The sequence below is a fragment of the Lepeophtheirus salmonis genome, chromosome 4 (genome assembly GCF_016086655.4).
Source record: "Lepeophtheirus salmonis chromosome 4, UVic_Lsal_1.4, whole genome shotgun sequence".
Lineage (NCBI taxonomy): Eukaryota > Metazoa > Arthropoda > Copepoda > Siphonostomatoida > Caligidae > Lepeophtheirus > Lepeophtheirus salmonis.
This window is the reverse complement of record NC_052134.2, coordinates 10,580,290-10,602,329: the sequence shown is the minus strand read 5'-3', so window position 1 is coordinate 10,602,329 and position 22,040 is coordinate 10,580,290. Positions and strand designations below refer to the sequence as shown.

At 32.6% G+C, this 22,040-nt stretch overlaps 3 protein-coding genes and 2 long non-coding RNA genes across 5 annotated transcripts; 4 read left to right on the top strand and 1 right to left on the bottom strand.

The window, feature by feature from the left end:
• Nucleotides 1-141: 141 nt before the first annotated feature.
• LOC121116645 (uncharacterized) lies at nucleotides 142-1,373 on the bottom strand. The gene is made up of 2 exons (XM_040710909.2): nucleotides 962-1,373; nucleotides 142-887 (listed from the first exon to the last, which is right to left on the bottom strand). The coding sequence occupies exons 1-2, from the start codon at nucleotides 1,257-1,259 to the stop codon at nucleotides 301-303; spliced, it is 885 nt and encodes a 294-aa protein (XP_040566843.1). The 5' UTR covers nucleotides 1,260-1,373; the 3' UTR covers nucleotides 142-300.
• A 6,371-nt stretch (nucleotides 1,374-7,744) lies between these two features.
• Nucleotides 7,745-11,163, top strand: LOC121116646 (uncharacterized). Its single transcript, XR_005863910.2, has 2 exons — nucleotides 7,745-10,771; nucleotides 10,834-11,163. It is a non-coding gene; the product is annotated as an uncharacterized lncRNA (long non-coding RNA).
• A 4,865-nt stretch (nucleotides 11,164-16,028) lies between these two features.
• Nucleotides 16,029-16,451, top strand: LOC139905127 (uncharacterized). Its single transcript, XR_011779622.1, has 2 exons — nucleotides 16,029-16,158; nucleotides 16,252-16,451. It is a non-coding gene; the product is annotated as an uncharacterized lncRNA (long non-coding RNA).
• A 24-nt stretch (nucleotides 16,452-16,475) lies between these two features.
• Fkbp14 (peptidyl-prolyl cis-trans isomerase Fkb14) lies at nucleotides 16,476-18,315 on the top strand. Its single transcript, XM_040710908.2, has 3 exons — nucleotides 16,476-16,981; nucleotides 17,607-17,830; nucleotides 17,903-18,315. Exons 1-3 carry the CDS (start codon nucleotides 16,699-16,701, stop codon nucleotides 18,065-18,067), a joined length of 672 nt encoding a protein of 223 aa, XP_040566842.1. The 5' UTR covers nucleotides 16,476-16,698; the 3' UTR covers nucleotides 18,068-18,315.
• A 477-nt stretch (nucleotides 18,316-18,792) lies between these two features.
• On the top strand, nucleotides 18,793-21,621 carry LOC121116643 (neuronal acetylcholine receptor subunit alpha-4). Its single transcript, XM_040710907.2, has 7 exons — nucleotides 18,793-19,123; nucleotides 19,486-19,894; nucleotides 19,953-20,169; nucleotides 20,241-20,418; nucleotides 20,494-20,646; nucleotides 20,710-20,879; nucleotides 20,940-21,621. Exons 1-7 carry the CDS (start codon nucleotides 19,057-19,059, stop codon nucleotides 21,207-21,209), a joined length of 1,464 nt encoding a protein of 487 aa, XP_040566841.1. The 5' UTR covers nucleotides 18,793-19,056; the 3' UTR covers nucleotides 21,210-21,621.
• The last annotated feature ends 419 nt before the right edge of the window (nucleotides 21,622-22,040 follow it).

Genomic DNA, 22,040 nt, shown 5'->3' with positions numbered 1-22,040 from the left:
AAATAAGTAACTTGAATTTGAAAGGATATTAGTTTAAGTACAAGTTAGATATTAAGTCACACATACTTAATACGTTTCTTGCAACTCAATAACTTTTTTTGTTTTAAAAAGAAAATATTACACTAAGGTATTTTTACTAGATTTAACGAATTGTGTTTATATATATTATGTATTTTATTACATTAAGTATGAATATTTCAGGCGTACATTTTATATTTAGTTTAAAGAAGTGACATTTGTTAATTGGTTGGCCAATTACAGCAAGGAATTTTAAAAAAAAACATAACAATTCTAGATATATTATAACTTTAACTTTTTATTCATATCAATTTCATTGATAACATTTTGAATCTGCGTATAATTATGAGAAAAAGCCTTCTTTAAAAATACACCCCAAGACCCAAAATCACTAGAGCGCTCAGGGTTTTGATGAATCTTGTCAAGTATATTATTGGCAGATTCATTAAGAATTTCTGCTGATTCCCTTACGGAGTCTGGTTCTTCTGATGCAGAATACAAGGAAAACACATAGTCATCCACATATTCACTTAATTTTAATGAAGCTGACGTAATGTCATCAATATCCGTGGAGGCGTGTCCAATAGACTCAATTAGTTTTTTATTCAAGACCCAAACACTTTTAACAAGACCACTACCTTTGGATCGTGCAAGTTCCTCGGTTTCAGTATCTCCTTCATCATTTTCTAATAACTCATCCAATGCATCTTTTATTAGATCCTTTTCACGCGATAGAATTTTAATGCAAGCTTCCAGATTATTAGAGGAAAATGAGACATCATAGAGGTCCCACACTATACCAAGTTTTTGAATGGATTCTGACGGGTAGGGTTTTTGGAAGACTAACCGAGAGAAGTCAATTGCTCTTTCTGTTTAAGGAAAATAATGAAGAAATAAGCTATCATAGTTAACTAGTAATGATCGTACAAAATAAGTCACAAACCAATAAGGGTCTCAGCGAATTCATTGATTTCCTCTCGTAGAAAACGACCCTCAATGATTGATCCCGATACTACGAGAGAAGAGGCAAATCTTATTATTTTCTCAATCGTATCACTCAAATCCTCATCTCCATTAGATAGTCTCAACGCTAAAACATTAAGATTATGAACTAGGACATCGTAGTTCTGAGATGCGCCAATAGCCTCATTCCCTTCTTCCTTAATTGATGCTTTAATGACATTAAGATGAGCTATTAATCTAGCAGCATTTCCATCCAACTTCACCTCTGCCTTCGGCATTTTGCCAATCCAATGATAATTCCAAAATCTACGTCTACAGCATGTGATCGGGGACGTCAATAATTTCCACGGATTTGTTGTTGTTTGGATAGAAATGAAAGAGGGCGCTCAAAAAACTTGAAAAGAAACAAAAATAAAGAAACAAATATTTGGAGAGTCGCCACATCTACTGCGCAACCTCATCGGTGGGTTTAATTAATAACATTTTAATGAAAAAATAAAATTGTAGTTTCACCGTAAGTATATATAATTTACTTTATTTTTCAAAACAGCATAGGCTCTTCTTTATTTTTAAGTCACGTGGCATAATGTGTATCTCCATCAAATCATCAAAATTTTAATAGTAAAATAAGAACCTTTTCAATTAAAATAATTACACACTTAGATTCATTATCTCACCCTATATCCAACATATCGTCTAATAAATATTAGTACATAATCTTATGAAAAAAAAATTGACTGAAAACTGAGTGTTAGGAGGTTATTTTATACGATGAATATAGGGATCGATTTTTGAAGGAGTATCTTTGTACATGATGTTATAAATATCTGAGAAGGATTTTCGGAAAGCTCCTTAAATACGTCGAATTAGTCATTAATATAAAAATTAAATACTTCAATAGGTTAATTATGTCTAATTTTTTATATATCTATTATTTGTTAATCATTCGTTAGTACGCGTCAAGGAGTAATTCATGAATATTCCTATTCTCTTTAAAGATCTTGATTTAAAACAATATGAGCTCTTCCATTTTTTTGTGAGTCAGTCCTTGGTTAGTATAGAAACAGATTTCGAGGGTTAAACTTCTTTAACATTACCATCCAAATGAAGATAAGAGCCTGTCAAAACTCATCTAGGAACTCTTTCCCAAAAAACAGGAAAACGGAGCAAGGAGACGAATAAGTGGATTCCTTTTGGAAAACGAACGTTTCTTATATATATGTCACAGTAGAGATCTAGTAGAATCGTTGATCTGTCCTATGACAAATTACGATCATGATCTCTCCTAGGAGAATCAATAATTCTACTAGTAGAGATTACGATTTTATTATCTCCTACGACAAATTACAATTTTACTGAGAGAGATAGTAGTATTGAATATTTGAAGAGGTTGTGTGTTTTCAAAATAACACGCCAAGTCTATGGTATTATATATTGCAATGTTGTACAAAAATGATTCTTTCATTGACGATTTTTTTTTTTTTTTTTTTTTGTGAAAATTATGTTTTGTATAATGCTGGGAATTGTGACAAAAAGATTTGTTCACTGCATGAATCACTTCTAAGATACCCCCCTTCCAATAAAAATGCTTTGTTACCATTTTTTAGAATGATTCAAATTGATTTAAAAACCCTGTATAAAATCAATATAGTAAAAATTCTAAAGATTAAATGTTACCGAAAAAATTGTTCGAAAGTATTAAATATAGATTTAAATATCATAGATTACTACATTATGTATATTGGATCAAACTGCATTTAATCCAAATTAGTATTAAGGAATACAAGCTGGCTGACTTTAGTTGGACTCAATTCAATATTCCTTATATCCTAAAACTTCCATATCGCATGAATAATGATATAACATTTTTAACTTGTCTTCTAGTTAACCCAATATTAATGTAAGGGTTTATTTTAGTTAATAAATTATCTTTAGTTAAGAAAACCTGCATAAGCGGTGGATTTTTGGATATTATATGGGATTTATGATGCTCAAGGAAGGGGTTGTGGAATAATTTTTTTGATTTAATAGTTTGAGTGGACTCAAGTGAACTGCTACTTGAATGTACGATATACGAATAATATGTAAAGGATTCAGTTCTTTTATTAAATAAGTTTTTTAGTGAATCATTTATTTTGATGATTCAATTCTTTTAAATATTTAGTTCTTTATAGACTCAATTCTTTTAGTGAATCAGTTAATTTGTTAAAACAGTTCAGTTGAATGATATATTCTAGAAATATAATACTAGTTCCAGCATTATCCTATGAAAGATGATGATTGTTGTAACTTGTAGGATTCAATCCCGAGTTGAGCTTGAAGCAGAGGAAGAGTAAGGGGTCCTGGAGAACGGAGTGAGGGGCCCGAGCAATTAGCTTAATTGTTTACGTAGATATTAATAGTGGAAAGAGAAAGAAAGAGAAAAGAGGATTATTAAATTGATGATTGTCGGTGGATGAGAAGAAGTAGGAGCGAGTAGTAATACAAATAGACGATGAAGAAAAGTAATGAGATTTACTTATATTTCTCAACCTTTAAATAATATCAACGGATTCCATTTCTACTCACTATTAAAAATTTATCATGACGTAATTTCTAATCTAATAACACCATAAGTCATTTGTATCCGTCTCCCATCCCTCACTTATTATATTAATCATCACTCATCTAAATTGCCGACTGACCACTCCCAAGACCCCCTCTACAGCCCTACACAAAAATTACTAACTAGTGTAGAAACAGTAATCGTATGACGCCATTAAATATCATTCTTCAAAGTGGGAATAAGATGCCCGGGAATTAAATTACTAGGAATGAAAAGACACGGGATGAATTTACTGGGAAGTAAATTAACGGTCACGGTACAATAGACTGTATGACTTGCCGTCATATTCCCGAAAACATGCAACCTCTTCAAATATTCAATGCTACTATTTCCCTCAGTAAAATTGTAATTTCTCCTAGGAAAGAATAGGATTGAAATATCTACTAGTAGAATTAACTAGTAACTAGTAGATCATGATTTCTTTTTCTAGTAGATCATGATTTTTTTATCGTAATCTGTCATAGGACAGATTACGATCATGATCTCTTCTAGGCGAATCAACGATTCTACTGGATTTCAGTTTTGAAATGACATATATATATATGTAAATATATACGATGGATTCCCTTTTATAAAATTATTAATTAAATAACTACCCCTAATCTGATGAAATCAAATAGTTTTCTTAGTCACAATGTGATACTAAATATGATTGTTTTTGTTATTTCAGACCAGATCGGGACCAATATAAGTCTTTCAAATCATACAAATGTTCTAAACTATAGTTCAAATTCTTGGGTATTTTAACTAATTCCACATATTTGAATACAATGTCCATAATTGACTCATATTTGTCGATGAAATAGCTATTCATAAATACTTTTAAAAAAATTAAATTTAAGTTTTTTGGAAAAAAAAATCAAAGTTTCACAGCTATTAACAAGTAAAAATTTTGTCTAAACATTTTTTTCGAAAAAAAATTTAATTTTTGATTTTTTTAATAAATATCTAATTGTTTGAAAAAAAAAATTATATATTACTTTTTGGAGAAAAAAAATCAAAAACACAGTGATTCACATAAAATTAAATTTTTTGCAATACAACTTAAAAAAATTGATTCTTTGGATATATATTTTTTTAGGGGGGGGAGGACTACAGTCCATCCAGTATCCAAGTCATCTGCCCACAACTACCTGAGGCACTCTTTGAATTCTTTGCCATACAAACCTCGTCTGCACTCGAAACTTTCAGAAAACCAAAGGAAGGCCCGGGTTCAATTCTGTCGTGAGCGGAAACACTGTACTGTAGATGACTGGAAATGTATCCTCTTCAGAAAGTCCATTCGAGCTATTTCATGCCCAAAATCTCCAAACAGATCGGGTTTGGGCAGGAGATAAGGGAGATGTGGAACCCACTCCAACTGTGAAATTTCCACCGAACATTCAGGCTTGTGCCGTTATCAGCCACCAGGCAGTGTCCGATCTTCACCTGATTCCACGAAACCAAACTGTGACGGCCGAGTACTACGTAACAGAGATCCTTAGCAAGTCTCTGATGTTAGCTTTGTCTCGTACTGAAGAAATTGGACGTCCTTTGAAGAGGAAAATGTTGTTTGACACATCAAGAGCAATTTTCCAGCAGGATGATTCCCCTGCTCACCACTTCAAAAAGATACAAAAGTGGGGTTCAGCCAACTTGGATTCTTTCTGGGGCAAAGGCACATGGCCTGCCAACAGTCTTTCATTGAAAATTTGTGTTCCAGAGGGAACTCAACGAAAATACGCCAGCAACTTCAGAGGATGAATTTAAAAAAAAAAAAGCGACAAAAGCTTGGGAATTTTTTTTTCCAGATACTTTGAATAATCTGTATGAAGGGATGCCAAACCGCATAAAAAAATGTATTAAGCTTAAAGGTCGCCATATTGGGAAGAAAATAAAGTTTATCCCGAAAAAAATCACTTATTTAGGTTATTTCAGGATTTTTCATATATTTTCACATACTGTAAATGAACCAAAAATAAGCTATGAAATTAATCACATTTCTTGATGATGGAGGCCTTCAAGGAGTCGATGTTGTTGTGTGAATTGGCAAAGACCTTCATGTCTAACTCCCCTAAAAGAAGTTATCCATAGGATTCATATAGAGGGAGTAAAAGGGCCAGGTGTGGGGGTGTCAAAATGAAACTTTTTCTTCATTAAACAATTCTTGGGTTTTGCGGGTATTGTGAGTCTTGTTCAAATAGGAACTGGACACCATTGGCCTCAGCTTTCATCTAAGTCATCACTTGGTCAGACAGGAGTTAACAGTGCATGTCAACACTCACCCTCTCCTTTGGATACAAGAAGATGGGGTGCATGGTACATCCGTTGCTCTCAATAACCCCAAGGTTAATTATGCTCAGCCGGAAACTTGGTTTTAAAGACGCAGGGAACATTAGTTCTCTCTGTGACCAACCATCAGTAGTTCTGGATGTTGGGGTATCTGTCGTCAGTCCATTGTTTCTATCTGAATAAAAGATGATTCTGTTATTATGGGACTTCAAATCGTTCAGCAATTTTCTTACGTGGCCTTCATTTTGTCTATAAGGATTTGTCTTTTGTAGAAGCGGTATCACTTCATCCTCAGGTCAGTATTTATGGGACTGGAGACTGTTGCATGGCTTACAAGGCCCTTTTTGGCAGGAACGTTAATCCGTATTGCAGGGGATGCATTCACTGACCGTTTCAGGCCTACGAGTAATCGGGAGTGCGTTATTTCTCACTCTTGGACTTATGAGTTTTTCTCCTATACGCCCCTCCTCCTTTCTGTGGTTATAAACGTCGTAGACTGTGCTCTTTGGATACTCGAGTATCTTTTTGATGAACGCTGCTCTGTGTACCGAGCAAGCAAATTCAATGATGGTGCTCTTTCGGGTCTCCTCCATCGTAAATACATATTTTGAATTAAAAGCTGTGCAACTAACTTAAATCTAACGCTCAACGTCTCGCTTCAAAATTGAAATAAACGAGTTAAATGATTTCCTTATTGTTCAGGATGTTGTTAAAGATGGTCTGGATTTACCTGAAAAACACTGTAGCTTTTGGGAGTAGCAATATTTTCTAATGTTAGTTTATCATTGTTTTAGCTAAAACTTATATTATATAAACTATTGATTCTTTTGCTTGTTAAAATTTGAGGTACTATAAGGCTTAGTACAATAATATATAAATATTGTTATACAATAATGTTTTATAACACATTGAAAATTAATAGAACTGTTCTTTACCTTTTCTAAAATTACTCAAGTATGTCAAAATATTCAACATTTCTGAAGCTCTAATAATTTTCTACCTTAAAAAAGTACTAATATTTTCCAAATTTCCTGAAAAAAATCTTAATTTGTTCAATGATCAGACTAAACTGTTTATGATATACAATCAAAATGTTGTACAACAGATGACCTGTTTAAAACTATTAAATACTCTTGGGTCAAACAATAAAGTTTTTGTTATTTTAAATGTTCCTCCTTTTTATCTTGTGACTAAAGAAATAAATTTAATTATTTTGTTGATTGACTCATTGCCAACCAAATAATATTAATATTCTAAACTAGCGGGAGTACAGGCCATTACTCAAAGTTATTTGTTAAGTTATAACACAAAATTTAAGCACATATGTAAAAATTATAATTACTTACAGAAAGTTCAAGAAATATTTAACATATAATTCTAGCATCCAAAGTACCAAGTGGTCCATTAAAATCTGAACGCTTTGACTTCAACAAGGTATAATTTATTGATTAACAATATAATTTCATGATAAAAAAAAATACATGAATAGATGACCAATTATGAAAATATAGTGTAAAATGGGCATGTTAAAAAAAAAAAACGAAAATCTATATGTTAACCCTGCCAATTGGAAGAATATTTTGGAGGAGAGAAAGAATAATACTCATGACGTTTCAATATATCACCAACAATCAGCTGTGATGAGAGAGGAAGGAGAAAGGATATGAACAAAACATTTGCTAGAATTACTCCAATGTCGATCCCCAATTCTACTCTGAGTCCAATAAGGACTTACAATTAGAACTCTGCAAAAAATCATCAGGGTTACACTTCGTCTTTTATGAGCACACACGAATGTTCAAACAAGGTTTGAATATAATTGAATCTATTTAGGAAAGGATGTTCACTACTCAGGAATTAAATAATAATGACAACTCCTAAGGAAAAGAAGATTACTTCTTTATACTACCAATTACAAATTAACTGCCCAGCTAAAAAAAAACTGTATTTACATCATTTTATATGTGTGTCTGGGCTCTTTTCATTAATGTAGCCGCCCTTAGTGATAATGATGGCTGCCAGGTGGCGACGGAAGGCCTGGCATCCTCTTTAGATTTAGTACTTTATCAAGGCATTACTGGCTAATAGTAGCTTTGAGGGCCTCGGTATTGTGATGACGGTCAATGCAGACCTTCACCTCGACATGCATTCTAAAGATGTAGTTGAGGGGGTTAGTGTCAAGCCCGAAGGGACCAAAAGTGTCAAAAAAGAATTCAAAAGAGTCTTGCAACGGAGGAGGTGGGTTCCTTTTATTGCTGGTGTCAAAAATAACCTCTCCACCCTTACATGACTCTTTCCACTCACTATTTGATAGCTCTCTAGACAGTCTGGTGTGAAACCCCGAGAAATCTTGCATGGTAATTCATGCAAGATATCTCGGGTTTTCGGGCGACTTGCATGGATTGGCCAGGGCTGCTTTATTTAACGCCTCCAGATCCAGTTTGGCCTATTTGGAGACGTTCTTCCTCTCCAACGTTTCGGACTTTTGTAACTAATTGTTTATGCTTTAATATATCGAAATATGAATTATTTTCAATTACTCAAGAATAATTAGTTATTGAATTCTTAACTGTTCAGATTTCAATGAACCACCCGGTATAATTGAAAAGGATTTTGTATTTTTGGAGTATTAGAAAAAAAAAAAAGACGCGGTGAGCTTTAGCTACAAACGTTGGTTGGTGAATTGTTATTTCATTGATCAAATGGTCACACAGTTTTAAGGTATTAAGCACATGATCAAAAGTATCTTATAATTGTTTGACTAATTGATATAAGAAATATCAATGTAGCAAAAAGCGTGCGTGTCTAAACCTTAGCGTGTAATATTTAGTGATGAAAATCGGGAGAATTTTTTAACTCGCCCGTTTTTTTGGAATTGGCAAACTGAAGAGTAGCCTTTCATGAGCTGTTGTCAATATTATATCATTCCTGAGGAGTGAACTTCCTTTTCAACTACATTTAATTATGTTCAAACCCTGATTGAACATTTGTGTGTGCTCATAAGATATCTTGGCGATTTGTTATATATTTATAATTTAAGTACTTGTTTGACTCAGAGTAGAATTGAAGATCGACATCGGAGTAATTTCTGCCTTTGCCCTTGTTTATTTATTTATCCTCCTTCGTCACAGCTGCTTGTAGCTGATGTAATTAAACGTCATTATAGCTAATCTGCTTGGGGTGTTTACTTTAATGTAATTAAAGAGTTATACGATTCTCGTCGCCGAAACTCAAAGGGGGTAACCGAGTCACGGAACGGAGAGTAATGATTGTAGACGAGAAACTAATATGAACATGCAGTGTATTTGTTAAATGATGTAAAAGGGAGAGTAAAGGTCATTATAGTAGAACGTACATTGCTGATTAAAACCAGTAAAAATTATTACGAATGTACATCACTAAAATAAGGGGTATTTATATAAAAAAAAGTTTAATATAATTAATTGTAAAAACACGCAAAAATAATACTGTTCTCCTCCAAAGCATTATTCAAATTGATAGGATTACCATGTTGGTTTTTGGTTTCTTTATTTAACATATCCGAAATAAAATCGATTAGGCTATCAGTATTCAAGGGGATATTTTTTTGTTTTCTCCCAATGATATGTCTGTCACGTCTTTCCTTAGAGTATCTTTAAGTTAGGTTAGTCTTAAATAGGATCTTTGTTCAATACAAACAGAAAGAGTATCTACCACGTATACATCGCAAATTTTCTTAAACACTTCCGTTGCATTTTTCCCTTTTAGATAGTCAACATATAAAATATAGCGAATTTCTTCCTTTGAGAAACTCAACGCACGATAATTCAGAACTCCACAAGTCAAGCACAATAATATCCGACAAGCTTTTGTAAATTACACTCAAACCTTATCAAAAAAAACTCGCATGATTCAATGTAACCTATAATAACTAGATATACTTGTTTAAAAAAAAGGCGGGAAATACAAAATGACTTTGCCCCCAACATAAATTTGAATACAACCATCTTGACTACATTTGAAATATTTTATAAAAGATGGTTTTTGTTTCATCTGAATCTAGTTTATTTAGTGTACTCTGTTTACATAGAAAGTTTATATAATAGTCACAAATAAAAACTAAAGAGGGTATTTGTGTAAAGAAAAAACTAGGTTTAGCAATAAAAAATAAAAAAAAGGTTGATGGTTATAATCTTCTCCTTTTTTGTTCATTATTTAATAAGTTGTGGAGAGTTCTTAACATTTATCTCTTAAAGAGAATTCTCGCCTATCTTTTGTATAAATTGATTTAATAATGCATAATCAAATTAATATAAATGAGTTTAAATATAATTACAATATTTTCCAAACGATAATACTAATCAAAAATATGTCTTTTTTTTGGTAAATAAACAAAGTAATAATCTTATACCTATTCTCTGTTTCCAAAAGAACAGGAATACAATTTCATGTTGATCCCTCGTTGTTTATTTATGTATTTTCCATTTTATTATTTATATGAAGAAATTTTAGCTATCATATAGAAATTTAATCGCAACCGGAAGAGCACACGAAGTAATTAATAATTATTCCTTAAGAGAAGAAATCGTATTTATACTGGAAAATACCTTTGACAATGACTGCGATTGAGGAAAGATTGCCTCTTCTTACCAGTATAACCATAGTATGAAATCTCACTCAAGATTTAAAGGAAGAGCCATTCAAGACCAAGTTAAATGAAGTGCTTCAAAAGAATCCTGGCTACACAAAACTAAAGGAACTCTCAACATGTGACAACCTTGTATACAAAAATATTGTCAATTGTGATACTGAGAGTCTTTAGTATGATGAATATCATCAATACGAAAAGAAGTTCCCTACTAAGAACTAAGAAATTGAGGGATTTGTTGATCACCAAATGGAATGAATGTTTCGTTATCATTTAATTGTCTACACGTAAATATTAATAATATTTTTTAAATAATTTGTTACTTAATTGCCTAATTTCTATTCTTCAGATTTCGTGCCAAAGTTATCTATTCAGCCTTTATGGTCAGTCGTCACTAAGAAGTTATGAGTACACTTCCTGTTATGATGGGTTTGATGTTCTCAAACTAACAATATATTTTGTCTTGTAGAATGTAATATACATTTATAAAGTTATTTATAGGGAAGTTCAATGATAATATAAAATGATGGTTCATCCTCTTCTCGCAGCGTTTAAAACGTTAAGAGGAAAAAAGTGTTTTGTGATGTCGTTGAAACGGCAGATTTCGATCATTTAATATAATATACATATTTAAAAAAAAATAAAACAAACGTACGTACGTTCAAAAATGAAAATCAAATAATGAAGACAAAAGAATTCAATTTTATAGGTTTAACACTGTTCATTACTTTATTAAAAACATCAGAGTTGCAACAAAATAGTAGACATATAAGTGTATAATAGTATGGACAATTACATACAATAAATAACTTGTCAGATTTAGTTATTTGCTGAGAGGAGAGTTAATTAAATGAAATATGAGTATGACTTAGAAATGAGTAAATTTCCTTGTGTCATACCCAAGTCTTTAAGTGAAGAAACTAGTGTCAAACAAACTAGTTGCGAACCATCCAAAGCTACTACCCCCGTTATTGTAACCATTTAAGCAGTTGTTTTTACATAATTTAATGAATTATGTATATCATAATTCTTGATATTTTTAGCTAAAATAGAATCGTATTTTATGATTAGATTTAAAAAAATGAATACTTACTGGTAGATGGTACAAAATTCAGAGTTCCATTTCAAAACTAGTAAATATTTTATACTTTTTACTAATAACTTTGATCGTAATTTGCTGTAAATGACTCTAAACATGCTAAAAAATCTCTCAGCTTCACAGTTTACAATGGGGGCATTTCTATAAATGGCATCATTACCAACATCCTCCATTAATTTAATGATGATTCCTCGGGAAGGGATGGGGTTACCCGTGTATTTCTCCATAATTTTGTGAATATAGGATGATTAGCTATGGATAAGGGTGCATTACATGTAATAATCATCTTTGTGAGTTCAGAGTTAAAATTTGACTTGATGTATTCATCATAAACTTGATTTTTTAGATGGATATCTATGCTTTTGATATGAGATGAGGATAATGAGTGGTGTTTAATTCTAGACGGGGGACTAAAGACACATTTATATCAACAAATCCGAAATGCCATCTGTTTCTCGTCCGATAAGTATTTCCAAATTCCTGGCCCTCCATTTCGAGAAATCCAAACAGAAGGCGATGTTATTTTAGGCATTTTATTTAGTTCTCTATCTACTATCTGTATCTAATATTAATATTGGATATTATAAAGGCGGAATTGATAAGGTTCTTGATAGAGGAAGATGTTTATTATTTTAGTCAATGATACCATAAGTATTTCTTCCCTCCACTCGCACGCTTTTGTATCCTTACCAAAATTATCAACTTTAAGCATACGTGTAGCACTGCATTGTTTGTTTTGTTAGTGAGTACTCTAAAGAACTAAAGTACCCATCTGTCATCTCATCATCTTCCTTTTTCCCATCAGTTTTGAGGCAGAACATGTCATATGAATTCAAATAAGTACTTAATAACGAAGTTTGAGTGTGCTCATGAAAAACGAAGAGTAACACTGAGGATTTCTTTGGGAGTTATTTTCTGTGTATAGCTATGGATTTTTGAAAAGAAATCCAAAAAGTTTAATATTTGAATTTTTTTTCCAAGAAATTAAATTTTTATGAACTGTCAATTTTTTTCATAAAATGTTAATTTTTGGATTCCTTTTTTTTTTTATTCCAAAAACCAAGCCGCCCCTCCCCCCCCTCATAAAAAATAAATACATACATACATGTAACTACGGTGTATTTATTAGCTGGGCCGTTAATTTGTAATTGGTAAGATAAAGAACAAATTTTATTTTCCTTAGCAGTGTCATTATTATTTAATTCCTGAGTAGTGAACATCCTTTCCTAAATATATTCAATTATATTCAAACCTTGTTTGAACATTCGTGTGTGCTCATAAAAGACGGAGCGTAACCCTGAGGATATGATGCAGAATTATAATCGTAAGTCCTTGTTGGACTTAGAGTAGAATTGGGGATTAATATCCGATTAATTCTAAGAAATGTCCTTTTGATGTGTATTTACTATTAACCTATTTAAGAGTAATAAACCACTTATGAATTATAATTCTGGTCGACGAAAGGGATAGGCCCAAAAAGGCATCAGGCACGCTAGTGACATCCAAAGGAGGATGAGGGATTCCCAAAGGGAAACACTGGAATACTGAATCAAGAATAATAGAAAATGATTAAAGGTATTACTACATTAGATTCCTATCTAGAACTGATTACAAGTTACTTTATTCTAATATATATATTTACAATGTACATAAAGGAACCAGTAAATAAGTAAGGGTTAGAACGACTATTTAAGTATTTTTATATCCTTTTTCCCTTCCATTCTTGTCACAGCTGATTGTAACTAATCTAATGAAACGTCATGAGCATTATTCTTCCTCTCCTCCAAAACATTCTTCAAACTGTTCGGGTTACCATGTTGATTTTCGGTTTCTTTTTTTAGCATGCCCATTCCACACTGGATTTTCGCCTTTGTATATATATAATCCTCGGACGCCCCTGTTAATATCCTCCTCGCAATACTCAAGTTAAAGCTTGAATATTGAGCGGAAAGTAAGTGTTGTAAAAAACTGAACTATAAACTGAAAAATCTTGCTCTCATCGGTAATTTAACCGTTCCACGTCGTTACCTTGATTGTATCACACAACCTTTAATTATAATAAAAACCGAAAAATCACACCAAAAATGTTTTGAGCCAGCCAATTCTTCCCAACTATAGAATCGTTGTTCAATACAACTTAGCAAGAGCTAACTCTAATTCAACCAATCGACGTTCAGAACACTGATTTGAAGAAAAGCTATGCAGAAACTTCGAAAGCGCACAGTAAAATATGCCGTATATTTTTTTGTTAGAGAGGTAAAGCCGTTACGTTTATTTCTTGTGTTCTTCGTCTCCAAAGACATCTTAAATAAAAATAAAATTGCGAAACGACTATCATGTCATCTATTTTTGTCCAAATTTAATTGGCTTGAAAAATACTTTTTTGTTCGCTAGGAGTATTGAAGGTGGTGTATAGTAAAATGATTGTGATTAAAAGGTTGCAGAAAAAATCATTGATTCAATATCGTTTCTTGGTAAAATTGTCGTATACATTATTATTGTGAAACAAAATGGTTGTGGGTAATATCATCGCGAAGCAAGTTCATTGTAATATGATAATGAGTAATTTCATTAAAAGATATTAATATCGTGTGCAATTATATTATCTTTGGCAACCAAACATATGAATGAAAAGACAAATTCAACCGCAGTCTTTTCCTAGAACATCAAGGAATCCTTCTAATATCCAAAAATACTGCCCTTAGGTTATATGGGTAAATTGCAGGGCAACAAGGCAAGGACATTTCTAATATGCTATGATACACCCCGACCCACATGTTGTGCAGGTGAACTATTGGGCTCCGAGGCATGTTAAATTGATTCGCTGACGCTTCCCTAAGCATCTAGGAACCCTTTCAATATCCAAACAAGATAATGAAGTGCTGGGCCAAAAGGCAGAGGGCCGGGGTATATATTGTGGCATATTAGAAGGGGTCATTGGTGCTTATAAACGCAGCGACGGTGTATTTTAGGCTGCTTTAGGTCCCAGCAGTTCACTTGTACAACTTGAGTGGTGGCTTGTATTCCGGGATATTAGAAGGGTCTCTTGATCATCAGGGAAGGACCAGTAGAGATATTTAACTTGTCTTGGGTTCCAGCAGTTCACCTACACAGCCCAGGGGCCAAGATGTACTATAGAATATTAGAAGGGGTTATTGGTGCTTAGAAACATGGCACCAATAGAGTTAACTACTTTTTGGACCAGCACATCACCTGTACAACCTGCAGGCCGGAGTGTATTTTAGGATATTTGAAGGGTTCCTTGATGCTCATGAAAGAGGCTGCAGTAATTTTTATTTATTTTGTCATTCACTAGTTTGATTAAAGGGTGAAAATGAACTGAAAGAAATCAAGAACTGAGCGCCTAAACGGAAATTCATAAGTGAACGAATGAATTTCTGATTTTGTAGGGTAAACGGATCCAAGCCTGATATTATATGATTTTTGAAATCAATCGTCCTTCATTCTAAATTTGAGGAAGAGGGATTATTATAAATATCCTGTAAAAAGAATATAAAAATCTTACTTCATATGAACGAATAATAAAAATATTTTCAATTAATATTTGATTGATAATTTCTTTCAACAAAATCTCCTCGCTAATAAATTATACATGAAAAGTTAAAAGTTTTGTAAAAAACAATAATTAATTCATCTCAAAGTAATTTTAAAGGTCATAAAATCACTAAACAATAAAAAAATAATATAATTTCGTCTTTTTAAGTTACTCTCTACAGTTTTGATTAGTGCCATTAGATTTTATTTAAAACATGTACAATATTGGAAATAGAATTTGAGTAAACTTACGAAACGACCTAACAAATAGATTGGTATACTCAACCAAGAAAGGCTATCATTTCTTGTACACCACCTAACATTGCCGTTAGGTAAAGAGCGTTTTCATGTGACGACAACATTGTTTAGTTCGCCCATCTTGGAGATCTAAACAATCAAATTTTATAAGAATAAAATACATTTTTTTCATGAAGATTAAGGAAAATAGTGAGCCACTTCCGTGTATTTAGATAAATAGGATCAACAATTATAAGAACTTAAACCCTTAGTATCTAGTTTTTATTTATTTCAGACTCAATAATTATTTAAAAAAATGTTAGTGCATCATTATTGGTACTCATTTACTCAGCATAGACAATCAATTAACTATTAAAATTGCAAGGATAAGATACTTTGAACAAATTATCCTACTTTGCTCGTCACTCATCGATTTAAAACAAAATTAATTTTAAAAATCTAGCCATTCAATCGGGATTTTTAGTAACATAGATTTAATTCAAATATACCTATATGTTCTTTTTAAACGTCATGTTATATACAATATAGGTGTTTATTTGGACTTAATTTTTTTTTGTAGTAAAGATATAAACTATGAGCCCTCAAGATGATGTCATCTTCAATTATGATGCAATTTGTGATGTCAGAGGATTTTTTTTCAGGTATTGCTATAAATTTATTGCCTCTTTCAATCTGTAATGGTGATCTACGCACATTTAAGACGTTTAAGTGGATCTGTAACATGTGGTGATTTATTCAGAGAGAAATGTGACGTCATCTTAGGTAAATATATTACAATCTCATCTACTAAAGATGTGGAATACACTAATTTGTAGAGATACAATGAATATAATATGTAAGTCTGACGTATTCCAGAGGGATTTGTTAATCCAAATGACACGTCGACTTGTAATTATCATCATAGTCTATCTCTGTATATTACGATGACGAGCAGCAGAGTACTACAGCTGCCTATATGATTATTTTGAAACCGGCGAGCTGATAAGAGGAAAACTCTGAAAAGAGAAAGAAGTTGAAGCTCAGGCAGGGCAGGGAAGGAAAAGAAGAAAAAGAAGGAGGAAGAGAAAGTGAAGCGAAGCGAAATCGTCTGACTACTATTACAACTCACTAGTAGCAGCAACTTGTAAGTTTCTACGGAGTGAATGGGAGTGCTCTTACTTCTCAAACTCTGATTCTCTCACTCAATGTAAATCTAACAGATCTCTCATTCGCATCCATTGACTCACAATAGCATTGCATTCAGCACACGTCCTCTCTCCTCGACTAACCTCATTTCGTCTCCACTACCCCACATTATCCGGAATGAAGTCCCACATCTTTCTCTTTGCCCTCGCCTCCTCCTACCTCCTTCTCTCCTCCTCAGCCGTGGAAGTGGAAGAGAGAGAATCGGGTCTCAAAATTGAGATCCATGAGAAACCGGAAGAATGTAGCAAAATGGCCAAGAATGGGGACATGCTCTCCATGCATTACACAGGAACTCTTGAGGATGGAACTACATTTGACTCTTCTCGGGATCGAAATGAACCCTTTTCCTTCCAAATTGGCGTGGGACAAGTAATTCAAGGATGGGAAGAGGGTGTCTTAGGTAAAGAATCCTCTCACAATTCTACACTTAATAGAATACGTCTCGCCTCTTTCAATCCAATAGCTTCAATTCATTCTTTTTCTTGTATTATTTGAAAGGGACATGTGCTTTCATAAGGAACACTGCCCATGTATTCAACTTATTTTTAAAGCCATAGGAGATCCCGTTTCGTTTTATCCCAAATAATAATTAATATTATTCATTCCCTAAAACTAAAAGGGAAAATTGTAATGGTAAAAATTTAACACGATTACTATTCTATATAGTGCCTTTCAGTACGTACATATCTATCAATGACAGGTAGTTAGTTTCCTCCTACTTGTATTAAATTTTTAATGTACCTATTCTGTGTTAGGAATATTGTACTCATCATGTGTATAATATGATTTTCTTACCCTCTATTTGAGGCGTTTAAAGCTCTTTAAATATTAATAATATAGTACTATTGAAATAAGAAAATAACGTATCAAATAGTAGCTATTCGATATTGTTTGATGAAATAATTATAACATCACACATTGTCTCTCTGTTAAATTATATATTTCTCTGATGTCAAATAGTAGTATATGTTGTCATTAATTATTCACAACTATCCTCATTAATTAATTTATTTTTTCTTTCGAAGGTATGTGTGTGGGAGAAAAACGTAAGCTCATTGTGCCCTCAGAAATGGGCTACGGCGAAAAGGGTGCTGGAGACGTCATCCCAGGTGGAGCTACTCTTCATTTTGACATTGAGCTCATTGATATTGGTTCTGGACCCCCACCAACCAATGTCTTCAAACAAATCGACACTGACAACGATAAGCACTTGTCAAGAGATGAGCTCTCTGCCTATCTGAAAGTTCAAGTATGTTAATAGTATATAATTATTATCCTGGCAAGTTTTTTCTGATAATTAATTTTCCTTTCGTTTGTATAGATCGATCAAATGAAAACAGAAGAGGATGAACCAACTGATGAGGCCAAGAAGTTGATGAGTGATCAGGGTAAACTTGTTGAAGAAGTTTTTGCACATGAGGACAAGGATAAAGATGGTCTCATTTCCTTTGAGGAATTTTCTGGTCCTAAGCACGACGAACTTTAAAATGGATATTATTTTTTGTTAATTACAACGCATTTTCTTGTTAAGTTCTTTTCTATTTAGAAAAACATGTAAACAAACCAAAATCCCTAAGTAATCGTTATATTCAAACGCATTTTATATTTTAAAGAAAATCCTGTTAGTATAAAAACATCTCATTATTTATAAAATCCACCAAAAACACGCAGATTATTTGTTGGTGAAAGGTTTCAGAGTATTTTCATACGAATAAAAGTATTTTTTTAAACTTTTCTCTCTGTGTTATCTTTCATTCCTATGCAACTCATCGTTTAATTAACTATTAATTGCAATCACGATAAGAAAGCTTGTGTACTAAGAATTAGGAAATGAAATGCATGGATCAGTGTTTATCTGAGAATAATATTCAAAGTTGCTTGAGGTATTACTTAAATACAAAGCATCGTAGTTTTTGGTTTTAAAGATACTTCATTCATGTCTTGAATAACATACCATTGTTAAATATAAATGTGTTTTCTGTACATTGCACTGTCCTCTAATTTATGTCGTCGAAACTAAGGACTGCATAATGGATCAATTATGAGTTGTGAACTCTGGGTTCAAACTGACTAAGGCTATTTTTTCCTTAGTTCATACCTGCTAATTGCAATCGATTGTAACTCCTTAGTGTATAGGGGTGCAACAGTTAGGGGAGTAGGTTTTATAAATATACGATAATTTTTCACACGTAAAACCTCTTTTCTTTTTCTGGGTGAAATATATAAGGATTTATCATTCCTTGGTCCCCTAGTTGTTGAAATGTGATTTTATCACAATAGCGGCGTGTGTGAGTGGTCAACGTGCGTACATGAGTAAAAATTATACCTACTCCAGGTATACAAGACGAATTATTAATATATCTACTACATTTCGGAAAAACATATAAACTTTGCAAGCTGCTCCTGTTGATGTTTTATGAAGTTCGATTAAGTGATTTGTGTATTTTGAGTAACGACTAGGAATACCATGACAAAATGAGGATCGTGGTTACATGGAGTTTACTTCTATTTACATTTGGAACGGCTTTCCATGCCGTATGTAGTAAGTTACTTAGAGCTTGAACATTGTTATAAAGTCTGCAACCTATATAATATTCCTTTAGTAGTCATTCATGGTTAATATAAATGAACATAATATTTTTGTTACTTTATTCTAGTTGAAATTTGATCCCGACGAATTTTATTACAATTTTACTCATGTTGAATTAAATTAAAGAAATGAGTAAAGTTAATCAATTTATAGAAATATAATAATGATCATAAATTTTGAGATTAATTAATATTAAAAACAATACTATAACATTCATAAATTAATGAAAACTTTAGCGTTTTTCTTTTGCACGTTCGCTTATTCATTTTTCACAAAACTAACTCTATTTATTAAATATTTTGGTTCAATTTTAGGTTTAAGTGTAAATGAAATAAAAAGTGTCACTCATGATAAAGAACCATCAGAGACAACTCAAGTTGTCACTCCCTCAACCACGACGGGTTCTCCAAAAAGTCCTAATAAAAAGTTAAATACTAGAGTTTTTTCTGCTAGACATAGACTGAGAAATGTTTTATTAGAAAAATATGATAAAGAAGTTCACCCGGTCTCAAATCATTCGGATACTGTGGTTGTGAGTGTGGGTATGTCCCTAATTCATCTTGATATTAACGAGCTTAAGTCTACAATGGATGTTGATGCATGGATGAGATTTACATGGATTGACGAATATCTTTCATGGGATCCAAGTGATTATGAGAATCTGACAAAGATTCACTTTTCCGAAGATGAAATATGGCAACCAGATATTTTGCCTTATAATAAGTATATCATTAAAAGCTTTTAACTCATAGATTTAAACTAAATGATATTTCAAATTTAGTGCGAATCCGGAATCCTTGAATCCTTATCATAAAACGAGTTTTTTGGTTCATCATACGGGAGATGTTCTTTGGGTTCCCCCCGTCCATCTCAAGGCATTTTGTCGATTGGATTTAAAAATGTGGCCACTGGACACTCAAACTTGTAGTCTCAAATTTGGTTCTTGGACCTCACATGCTAATCAAATTGATTTAGCACTTTTTAAGAATGCTACAGTTGTTAGTAACTTTACTCATGATCTTGCTGAGTGTGTGTTCTTTTTTATTCACAAATCCATCATTTTTTTCAGGTTGAAAAAATAGATTTTTATACAAAGGACAGAGAATGGGTTGTTTTGAATACAACAGTAGTCAAAAATTCCGTCAGTTATGTCGAACATCCAGATATTTATGCGGATATAACTTTTTCCTTCAACATGAAACGCATATCGCAATCCTACAAATACGTTATAATATTACCATGTCTAGGTAATGGTTTACCTCGATTCCTTATAACTATTGGTCTTAACTATTGTATTTCCTCTTATTTAATATAATCCACAGTCACCATGTTGATGTCTACTTGCTCATTTGGACTACCTTCCAATTCACACGAAAAACTATTCTTAAATGGAATTGCATTCATTGTGTGTGTATTATATTTAGTATACTTTGCTACGATTTTACCATTTCAATCCTCAACAGTGCCCATCCTAGGTTCGTACTTAGTTATGTAGTAATTCTTAAATTATATCTAATTTATCATTCAATCATTGATAGTGAAATTCTATAGCAATACTGTGGTTCTCATTGGAGCAGCAATTGTTATTAACGTCATTGTCCTTAATATGACTCAAGTTCGCAAACACGTGTATCCACCAAAATTTTTAAGAATAATATTCGCTGGGCCTCTCGGAAAGTGTTTATGCCTAGACCATTACCGCCATCAAGTAAATATTACCTAATTATACTTAATTAGGTATTCCATCTAATTGGATCATCTCTTTTAGATTTCTTCAACACATACACGACTTCAGGTTAACAATGAGCTAATAGACATGGCTGAAAGCGAACAGCCTCCAGATCTTTCTCAGAGACGAACAATAAGTTCTAATGATGGATTAACTCGAATAAACTCAATGGAAGAAGACGAAAATGATTATATTTTTTCGGGGAATGATATTATGGGTGAATGGATACTTGTGGCGGCTGGGATTGAAAAAATATGTCTCTTCACTTATGCTCTATCCTTTTCCATAGTGACATATTCATACTCTTGAGAAATCAACACTTAATTTATGGGGAAAAATAAAAAGTTATTTGATTGTGTGAGCGCATAGGTGTGAGCTTAGCATTCCGCCTGACAAATTTTGAAATATTTCGTTATGTTATTCATTTGTATACGAGGACTTTCATTATTAAGTGAAGTAGTAATTTCTATGTGTAGGTGTATTACGTTTTTCGTTTTAATTTATTGACAATTATTCTGTATACATATTATGCAATATTCATCGTAGTTTATCATTTTCTCAAGTGCATAAGTCAATTTCTTGAGCAGGCATAATTAATTAATTTTTATTGATATCGAAAATATTATACATACACTTACTTTTTTATTACGTTATTAAGTTTCCAAAGTATTATAGTTACTTATATCTGAATATTATGAGAATAAGATAAATGACCTCTGAATTAATTGTTTCATTACTTACAACAGTGTTTCCCAAGGTGGGGGTCGCGACCCCTATGAGGGTTGCGGGATACAACGGAGGGTTCACGAGATGATTTCAAAAAAATAAGAATTTAATTTAAATTGAAATTACTTTGAGTGGCATCAAAACTTAAATAATAATGAACGTTCATATTTTTTATAAGTCTTTTCTGGATCATTTTCAAAAGTATTTCCAAGAAGATAGCGCTCCACATAAACATAACTTTATACGATCCTTTTACCGCCACAGCTAATCATCTGTCGTCTGACAGGAAGATGTGTATATCAAACTTTCATATGACCTAACACTAAAAATGGATTTTGATTCTAAAACACATGACAAATTGTTTTAAATTTCTGTGATAAATGAGTAACCCCTGTTGGCTAAGCAGCTTTAAAT

What these genes read in the sequence shown, in the direction of transcription:
- LOC121116645 (XM_040710909.2), bottom strand. Translation starts at nt 1,259, where the DNA reads ATGCCGAAGGCAGAGGTGAAGTTGGATGGAAATGCTGCTAGATTAATA. An exon ending in ATTCGCTGAGACCCTTATTG is followed by an intron (nt 888 to 961) that starts GTTTGTGACTTA and finishes TTCCTTAAACAG; the next exon opens with AAAGAGCAATTGACTTCTCT.
- Fkbp14 (XM_040710908.2), top strand. Translation starts at nt 16,699, where the DNA reads ATGAAGTCCCACATCTTTCTCTTTGCCCTCGCCTCCTCCTACCTCCTT. An exon ending in ATGGGAAGAGGGTGTCTTAG is followed by an intron (nt 16,982 to 17,606) that starts GTAAAGAATCCT and finishes TTTCTTTCGAAG; the next exon opens with GTATGTGTGTGGGAGAAAAA. An exon ending in CTGCCTATCTGAAAGTTCAA is followed by an intron (nt 17,831 to 17,902) that starts GTATGTTAATAG and finishes TCGTTTGTATAG; the next exon opens with ATCGATCAAATGAAAACAGA.
- LOC121116643 (XM_040710907.2), top strand. Translation starts at nt 19,057, where the DNA reads ATGAGGATCGTGGTTACATGGAGTTTACTTCTATTTACATTTGGAACG. An exon ending in GGCTTTCCATGCCGTATGTA is followed by an intron (nt 19,124 to 19,485) that starts GTAAGTTACTTA and finishes GTTCAATTTTAG; the next exon opens with GTTTAAGTGTAAATGAAATA. An exon ending in CTCAACAGTGCCCATCCTAG is followed by an intron (nt 20,647 to 20,709) that starts GTTCGTACTTAG and finishes AATCATTGATAG; the next exon opens with TGAAATTCTATAGCAATACT.